This window comes from Hemibagrus wyckioides, linkage group LG23 (assembly GCF_019097595.1).
Source record: "Hemibagrus wyckioides isolate EC202008001 linkage group LG23, SWU_Hwy_1.0, whole genome shotgun sequence".
NCBI classification, from domain to species: Eukaryota; Metazoa; Chordata; class Actinopteri; order Siluriformes; family Bagridae; genus Hemibagrus; species Hemibagrus wyckioides.
The window spans coordinates 20,739,157-20,749,349 of record NC_080732.1 but is presented as its reverse complement, the minus strand read 5'-3'; the positions used below and the strand labels follow the sequence as shown (position 1 = coordinate 20,749,349).

The 10,193-nt window shown below is 45.0% G+C and overlaps 1 protein-coding gene across 5 annotated transcripts in view; it reads left to right on the top strand.

Annotated features, from left to right (window-relative positions):
* Positions 1-10,193, top strand: part of LOC131344258 (pleckstrin homology-like domain family B member 3) — a 37,166-nt gene that overhangs the window by 13,846 nt on the left and 13,127 nt on the right. For 4 of the 5 annotated variants that reach the window (XR_009203303.1, XM_058376379.1, XM_058376383.1 and 1 more), the window contains exons 5-10: positions 2,234-2,383; positions 2,697-2,807; positions 3,661-3,762; positions 4,669-4,738; positions 5,655-5,778; positions 5,864-5,951. Coding sequence is in view for 4 of the 5 variants with exons in the window: in XM_058376379.1 (XP_058232362.1) it covers positions 2,234-2,383; positions 2,697-2,807; positions 3,661-3,762; positions 4,669-4,738; positions 5,655-5,778; positions 5,864-5,951 (645 nt within the window). In the remaining variant the exon portion in view is untranslated. The remainder of the gene's footprint in view (positions 1-2,233; positions 2,384-2,696; positions 2,808-3,660; positions 3,763-4,668; positions 4,739-5,654; positions 5,779-5,863; positions 5,952-10,193) is intronic. The other variant, XM_058376381.1, reaches the window with a different exon arrangement.

The window sequence follows — 10,193 nt, the reverse complement described above, 5'->3', positions numbered from 1 at the left end:
ACACACACACGCCATCACACACACCATCACACACACCATCACACACACCATCACACACACACTCACACACACTCACTCACACACACACACACTCACACACACACACTCACACACACACACACACACACAATGAAACACACACACACCATCACACACACACACACACACACCATCACACACACACACCATCACACACACACACACCATCACACACACACACACACACCATCACACACTATCATACACACACACACACCATCACACACACACACACACACGCCATCACACACACACACACACACGCCATCACACACACACACACACACACGCCATCACACACACACACACACGCCATCACACACACACACACCATCACACACACACACCATCACACACACACACCATCACACACACACACACCATCACACACACACACGCCATCACACACACCATCACACACACCATCACACACACACACACCATCACACACACCATCACACACACACACCATCACACACACCATCACACACACACACCATCACACACACACACCATCACACACACCATCACACACACACACCATCACACACACACACACCATCACACACACACACGCCATCACACACACCATCACACACACACACACCATCACACACACCATCACACACACACACACCATCACACACACACACACCATCACACACACACACACCATCACACACACACACGCCATCACACACACCATCACACACACACACACCATCACACACACCATCACACACACCATCACACACACACACCATCACACACACACACACCATCACACACACACACACCATCACACACACCATCACACACACACACACCATCACACACACCATCACACACACCATCACACACACACACCATCACACACACACACGCCATCACACACACCATCACACACACACACGCCATCACACACACCATCACACACACCATCACACACACCATCACACAGACACACACCATCACACACACACACGCCATCACACACACCATCACACACACCATCACACAGACACACACCATCACACACACCATCACACACACACCATCACACACACCATCACACACACCATCACACAGACACACACCATCACACACACGCCATCACACACACCATCACACAGACACACACCATCACACACACGCCATCACACACACCATCACACACACACCATCACACACACCATCACACACACCATCACACAGACACACACCATCACACACACGCCATCACACACACCATCACACACACGCCATCACACACTCACACACACCATCACACACACACACCATCACACACACACCATCACACACCATCACACACACACACACACGCCATCACACACACACACACACACACCATCACACACACACACCATCACACACACCATGGTGTACACACACACCATCACACACACACCATCACACACCATCACACTATCATACACACACACGCCATCACACACACACACACACACCATCACACACACACACCATCACACACACACACCATCACACACTATCATACACACACACACACCATCACACACACACACACACGCCATCACACACACACACACACACACCATCACACACTATCATACACACACACGCCATCACACACACACACACACACACCATCACACACACACACCATCACACACACACACCATCACACACTATCATACACACACACACACCATCACACACACACACACGCCATCACACACACACACACACGCCATCACACACACACACACCATCACACACTATCATACACATACACACCATCACACACCATCACACACACACACGCCATCACACACACACACACACGCCATCACACACACACACACGCCATCACACACACCATCACACACTATCATACACACACACACACACACACACATCACACACACACACACACACACCATCCTCACAATAACAGTACAAACACACACCCCATCACACACAAACCCTTACACACCCCATCACACACCATCTCACACACACACACACCATCACACTCTCTTACTTTCAGTTCTGTTTATTTGAACGAGAATTTTAACTTTAGAATTTCAGTGTGTTCTGTTCACTCCAAAACGAAAAATATACGTAAAATGAAATTATGATTTAACAAATGAAATGCTGTCTGCATTGTGTGTGTGTGTGTGTGTGTGTGTAGGAGAAGGAGGCATTGGACAGTGCAGTCAGAGCATTTGAGGACTGGGAGTTTCGTGTCCTTGAGATGGAAAGTGGCTTGGAGGAGGAGAAGATGGAGGGAGAGACAGAGAGAGAAATCACCCGAGAACAACATGCCATTAACTCATCACAGGTCAGAGAGACAGGTAGAGAGAGAGAGGGACAGACAGTTAATGAGAGGGTGAGAGAGAGAGACAGGTAGACAGAGGGAGAGAGAGAGACAGGTAGAGAGACAGACAGATAGAGAGAGGGCGACAGGTAGAGAGAGGGAGAGAGATAGATAGAGAGAGGGAGAGAGAGATACAGGTAGAGGGAGGTGTTTGTTGATTCAGCTGTTTTTGATATGTGTTTGACAGTTTCATCTCTCACCTCAGATCATCTGTGTGTGTTTTTATCATCACAATATCATGTTAAACAGGTGTGTGTGTGTGTGTGTGTGTGTGTAGGAGCGTGTGAGACAGTTGGAGCAGCAGCTGAAGGAGATGCAAAGAGAAAAGGAAAGAAAGATGAGTTTGCTGAGAGAGGAGAAGAGAGAACTACTGCATCAAACACATCTGGTACACACACACACACACACAGAGTGAAATATTGCAGGTGATGTGCCATAATGTTAATAAAATGATGAATAGAATAAATAGAAAGCCTTTCATGCCATTGTAGTGACGCCGTGTCTGTGTGGGAAAGTAACGGCCAAAATAATAAGAACAAGAACACAACAAAGTAAAAAAGTGATGAGTGATGGAGTCAAGAACAGCAGTGGGAGAGGAAAGAGTTAATGTTCAGTGTGAACTGCTCATGAGTGTGTGAGTCAGAGAGAGAGAGAGAGAGAGAGGGTGTGTGTGTGTTAGAGAGAGGGAGAGAGGGTGTGTGTGTGTTAGAGAGAGGGAGAGAGGGAGGGTGTGTGTTAGAGAGAGGGAGAGAGGGAGGGTGTGTGTTAGAGAGAGGGAGAGAGGGAGGGTGTGTGTTAGAGATAGAAAGAGAGGGAAAGCGTGGGAGCATGTGAGAGACGTGAGGACAGAGAGAAGGAGGTAGAGCAAGAGGGGGGAAAAAAAGAAAAGGCAAAACGGGGAGATGGAGTGATAGACAGGAGAGAGAGAGAGAGTTTAAGTCATTAGAGTGTCTGCAGTGCTGCTCTGTCTGTGGTAGGTCCATGTTCTTCTCTCTCTCTCTCTCTCTCTCTTTTATATAGTTCAGTTTGTTTTGCTGTAATTTTAAGTATTGTTTTTTTTTTGCTTTTAGTTTTATAGAACATGGTGTTTATATTGTATAGAATTATAAAGAATTACCTTTAGAGTTATTAATTAAAAAGTATTTGCCGAATTTTGTTTTTGGCTTTACAGCTGTTTGAATATTGAGAAAAGTGTGATGTTAATCTACATTTTCATGAAGTTACTGATCTTGTTTGCTTAGATTTTAAAAGAGAACAAGCTTGTTTCTGATTGGGTGAACATCACTGGCTCCGCCTCCAGCATGGCATCACTGTCACCACAGACCAACCACAAAGCAGTGCAGGTAACAGAGTTCAGAGATAATCTACATTCTAAATGCTAAAAATATGCTAACAATGAGGAGGTACTGAGGGTGTAGATCTCACACACGAACAAACCACATGACCTATAAACCTCAGGGCTCTAAATCACACGCCATGTTTGGAACACATGTAACGTGTGTGTGTAACGTGTGTTTGTAACGTGTGTAACGTGTGTGTGATTATGTTATTGTAATGTGTGTGTAACATGTTTCTAACGTGTGTGTGTAATGTGTGTTTGTAAGGTGTGTGTGTGTGTGTGTAACATGTGTTTGTAACATGTGTGTGTAATGTGTGTTTGTAACGTGTGTGTGTGTGTGTGTGTGTGTGTAACATGTGTTTGTAATGTGTGTGTGTAATGTGTAACGTGTGTGTGTGTAATGTGTGTTTGTAATGTGTGTGTGTAATGTGTGTTTGTAACGTGTGTGTGTGTAACGTGTGTGTAACGTGTGTGTGTGTGTGTGTAACGTGTGTTTGTAACGTGTGTGTAATTGTTATTGTAATGTGTGTGTAACGTTTCTAACATGTGTGTGTAATGTGTGTTTGTAAGGTGTGTGTAACGTGTGTGTAATTATGTTATTGTAATGTGTGTGTAACATGTTTCTAACGTGTGTGTGTAATGTGTGTTTGTAAGGTGTGTGTGTGTAACATGTGTTTGTAATGTGTGTGTGTGTAATGTGTAACGTGTGTGTGTAATGTGTGTTTGTAACGTGTGTGTGTAATGTGTGTGTGTGTAATGTGTGTTTGTAACGTGTGTGTGTAATGTGTGTTTGTAACGTGTGTGTGTGTAACGTGTGTGTGATGTGTGTTTGTAACGTGTGTGTGTGTAACATGTGTTTGTAACGTGTGTGTGATGTGTAACGTGTCTGTGTAATGTGTGTGTTCTTCAGGACATGTCGAATTCAACACGGAGACGGAGCTCGCATCGAAAAGTCACGGAGCGGCCAATGTCAGTGCAAGGTGAGCCAAGAAAGGAGCATAGAATTACATCGCTACAGTGTACAATTACATCGCCACAGCGTAGAATTATATCACTTCATTGTAGAATTGCATAGCTGCAGTGTAGAATTATATCGCTACAGAGCAGAATTGCATCGCTACAGTGTAGAATTATATCGCTACAGTGTGGAAAGATCCTGCTTCATTGTAGAATTGCATCGCTACAGTGTAGAATTATATCGCTACAGTGTGGAAAGATCCTGCTTCATTGTAGAATTGCATCGCTACAGGGTAGAATTATATCGCTACAGTGTGGAAAGATCCTGCTTCATTGTAGAATTACATCGCTACAGGGTAGAATTATATCGCTTTAGTGTAGCATTATATCACTACAGCGTAGAATTTAATCACTACAGAGTAGAATTACATCGCTAAAGTGTAGAATTATATCACTACCGAGCAGGATTACATTGCTACAGTGTAGAATTACATCTCTACAGAGTAGAATTACATTGCTACAGAGTAGAATTACATTGCTACAGAGCAGGATTACATCTCTACAGAGTAGAATTACATCTCTACAGAGTAGAATTACATCTCTACAGAGTAGAATTACATTGCTACAGAGTAGAATTACATTTCTACAGTGTAGAATTACATTGCTACAGTGTAGAATTACATCTCTATAGAGTAGACTTACAAATTAAAATTTTATATTAAAATTAAATGATTACTAACGTAATAACTTTTATTCAATGAGGATACAATATTAATGTGTTTATGTATTATTGTTTATTCAGCTGTACCACCAAGCGAGAGAGAGAGAGAGAGAGAGAGAGAGAGGGAGGGAGGGAAGGGTGTGGAGTGTGGGTGTGTCTCCATTAAATTCTGAATCACTCATCAGCAGTGTTTGTGAACATGTGTGTGTGTATTTCAGGACTAATGAGGAATCCTGACACTCCTCCTCTTCCTCACTCCAGACACAGACTGAGTAATGGAAATGCTAATGCTAACGGCTTCCACACACCAACTAACAGCACATGCAGCTCTCGTGCAGCCAGGTGAGTCACACACCTAACACACCTGAATGTTAGCATGTGCATAGTGTGGTGATGTGTGTGTGTGTGTGTGTTGTGTGTGTTACAGCCCGAGTCTGCATCTGGTCAACCTCGTGGAGATTGAGAGGAAACTACGTGAAGCTAAAGCTGAGAGAGAACGGCTGCTGAAGGAGAGGGTACACACAAACCCACAGCTACACACACACACACACAAACGGTCACACATTAATGGTCAACAGAAAGTGAGCGTTCCCACTACTGACCCCCTCTCTACTCACTAATTACACAGGAAACACCATCAGTTAAATATCCACCTGCACCACCCATGTGACCAAAAACCCGGAAGTACGAAGTCGCAATACAAACTAATAGACAAACGTTTTCAGCACTTACACACACCATCATCAAAATAGCATCATACCCTCACACACACAAACACATAGACACACAAATACACACACATACACCTCTCTACAGGTACATGGTAATGTGGACTGGGAGATCAAGGCTAAGGCTCATCTGCTATATACATCACAGTGGTGAACTCTCTCGTGTTGAACATGTGGAACTTTCTCATCCGTTAGATTCAGGGTCTGCTCAGTTACTCGCACTGTTGCACATCTTGCCATTAACCCTTTTTTAAACTGTGATTTATGTTTTCATTTATATCCTTCTTATATACCTTGTAGTTTTTGTTCTTAGCATTGCACTAGTAACTTGTGGTCAGTTATCACATGACCCTGTGTATGACTCAGGGTAAGATATACAGTGTGCACTCTACAACCTGTCTCTGTGTTACTGTCTCTATTGCTGCTGGATATCTGGAATTTCCTTCGGGATCAATAAAGTATCTATCACCATCATCATCATCACACATATACACACACATATATACATACACACACATACATACACACACATACATACACACACACACACATACACTATATTGCCAAAAGTATTCGCTCACCCATCCAAATAATCAGAATCAGGTGTTCCAATCACTTCCATGGCCACAGGTGTATAAAATCAAGCACCTAGGCATGCAGACTGTTTTTACAAACATTTGTGAAAGAATGGGTCGCTCTCAGGAGCTCAGTGAATTCCAGCGTGGAACTGTGATAGGATGCCACCTGTGCAACAAATCCAGTCGTGAAATTTCCTCGCTCCTAAATATTCCACAGTCAACTGTCAGCTGTATTATAAGAACGTGGAAGTGTTTGGGAACGACAGCCACTCAGCCACGAAGTGGTAGGCCACGTAAACTGACGGAGCGGGGTCAGCGGATGCTGAGGCGCATAGTGCGAAGAGGTCGCCAACTTTCTGCAGAGTCAATCGCTACAGACCTCCAAACTTCATGTGGCCTTCAGATGAGCTCAAGAACAGTGCGCAGAGAGCTTCATGGAATGGGTTTCCATGGCCGAGCAGCTGCATCCAAGCCATACATCACCAAGTGCAATGCAAAGCGTCGGATGCAGTGGTGTAAAGCACGCCGCCACTGGACTCTAGAGCAGTGGAGACGCGTTCTCTGGAGGGACGAATCGCGCTTCTCCATCTGGCAATCTGATGGACGAGTCTGGGTTTGGCGGTTGCCAGGAGAACGGTACTTGTCTGACTGCATTGTGCCAAGTGTAAAGTTTGGTGGAGGGGGGATTATGGTGTGGGGTTGTTTTTCAGGAGCTGGGCTTGGCCCCTTAGTTCCAGTGAAAGGAACTCTGAATGCTTCAGCATACCAAGACATTTTGGACAATTCCATGCTCCCAACTTTGTGGGAACAGTTTGGAGCTGGCCCCTTCCTCTTCCAACATGACTGTGCACCAGTGACCAAAGCAAGGTCCATAAAGACATGGATGACAGAGTCTGGTGTGGATGAACTTGACTGGCCTGCACAGAGTCCTGACCTCAACCCGATAGAACACCTTTGGGATGAATTAGAGCGGAGACTGAGAGCCAGACCTTCTCGTCCAACATCAGTGTGTGATCTCACAAATGCGCTTCTGGAAGAATGGTCAAAAATTCCCATAAACACACTCCTAAACCTTGTGGACAGCCTTCCCAGAAGAGTTGAAGCTGTTATAGCTGCAAAGGGTGGACCGACGTCATATTGAACCCTATGGATTAGGAATGGGATGTCACTTAAGTTCATATGCGAGTCAAGGCAGGTGAGCGAATACTTTTGGCAATATAGTGTATATATACACACACACATACACACACAGTTTAGTTAGTTTGTAGTGGTTAGTGTGTAGGGGATATTGTGTAGGGGTTAGTATGTAGGGGTTAGTGTGTAGAGGATAGTGTGTAGGGGTTAGTGTGTAAGGGTTAGTTTGTAGGGGTTAGTGTGTAGAGGATAGTGTGTAAGGGTTAGTGTGTAGGGGTTAGTGTGTAGGGGATAGTGTGTATGGGTTAGTGTGAAGAAGATAGTGTGTAGGGGTTAGTGTGTAGGGGATAGTGTGTAGGGGTTAGTGTGTAGGGGATAGTGTGTATGGGTTAGTGTGTAGGGAATAGTGTGTAGGGGTTAGTGTGTAGGGGATAGTGTGTAGGGGTTAGTTTGTAGGGGTTAGTGTGTAGGGATTAGTGTGTAGGGGATAGTGTGTAGGGGTTAGTGTGTAGGGGATAGTGTGTAAGGGTTAGTTTGTAGGGGTTAGTGTGTAGGGGATAGTGTGTAAGGGTTAGTGTGTAGGGGTTAGTGTGTAGAGGATAGTGTGTAGGGGTTAGTGTGAAGAAGATAGTGTGTAGGGGTTAGTGTGTAGAGGATAGTGTGTAGGGGTTAGTGTGTAGAGGATAGTGTGTAGGGGTTAGTGTGAAGAAGATAGTGTGTAGAGGATAGTGTGGAGAAGATAGTGTGTAGGGGTTAGTGTGTAGGGGTTAGTGTGTAGGGGATAGTGTATAGAGGGATTGTGTGTAGAGGATAGTGTGGAGAAGATAGTGTGTAGGGGATAGTGTGTAGGGGATAGTGTGTAGGGGTTAGTGTGAAGAAGATAGTGTGTAGGGGTTAGTGTGTAGGGGTTAGTGTTTAGAGGATAGTGTGTAGGGGTTAGTGTGTAGAGGATAGTGTGTAGGGGTTAGTGTGTAGAGGATAGTGTGTAGGGGTTAGTGTGAAGAAGATAGTGTGTAGGGGTTAGTGTGTAGAAGATAGTGTGTAGGGGTTAGTGTGTAGGGGATAGTGTGTAGGGGATAGTGTGTAGAGGGTAGTGTGTAGGGGGATAGTGTGTAGAGGATAGTGTGTAGGGGTTAGTGTGTAGGGGATAGTGTGTAGAGGGTAGTGTGTAGGGGTTAGTGTGTAGGGGATAGTGTGTAGAGGATAGTGTGTAGGGGATAGTGTATAGGGTTAGTGTGTAGAGAATAGTGTATAGGGGATAGTGTGTAGAGGATAGTGTGTAGAGGATAGTGTGTAGGGGATAGTGTATAGGGGATAGTGTGTAGGGGATAGTGTGTAGAGGGTAGTGTGTAGGGGTTAGTGTGTAGGGGTTAGTGTGTAGGGGATAGTGTGTAGGGGTTAGTGTGTAGGGGATAGTGTGTAGGGGATAGTGTGTAGAGGACAGTGTGTAGGGGATAGTGTATAGGGGATAGTGTATAGGGTTTGTGTAGGGGATAGTGTGTAGAGGACAGTGTGTAGGGGATAGTGTGTAGGGGATAGTGTATAGGGTTTGTGTAGGGGATAGTGTATAGGGTTAGTATAGGGGGCAGTGGTGGCTCAAGTGGTTAAGGCTCTGGGTCGTTGACCGGAAGATCAGGGGTTCAAGCCCCAGCACCGCCAAGTTGCCACTCTTGGGCCCTTGAGCAAGGCCCTTAACCCTCTCTGCTCCAGGGGTGCCGTATCATGGCTGACCCTGCGCTCTGACCCCAACCTCCAAGGAAGAAAGAATTTCACTGTGCTGTAATGTATATGTGACAAATAAAGGCTGTTTCATTTCATTTCATTAGTGTGTAGAGGATAGTGTATAGAGGGATAGTGTATAGAGGGATAGTGTATAGAGGGATAGTGTATAGAGGGATAGTGTGTAGGGGATAGTGTGTAGGGGGATAGTGTGTAGAGGGATAGTGTGTAGGGGATAGTGTATAGAGGGATATTGTGTGTAGAGGATAGTGTGTAGGGGATAGTGTATAGGGGATAGTGTGTAGAGGGTAGTGTGGAGAAGATAGTGTGTAGGGGATAGTGTGTAGAGGGTAGTGTGTAGGGGGATTGTGTGTAGGGGATAGTGTGTAGGGGATAGTGTATAGAGGGATATTGTGTGTAAGGGATAGTGTGTAGAGGATAGTGTGGAGAAGATAGTGTGTAGGGGTTAGTGTGTAGAGGATAGTGTGTAGGGGATAGTGTATAGGGTTAGTGTGTAGAGGATAGTGTGGAGAAGATAGTGTATAGGGTTAGTGTGTAGGGGTTAGTGTGTAGGGGATAGTGTGTAGGGTTTAGTGTG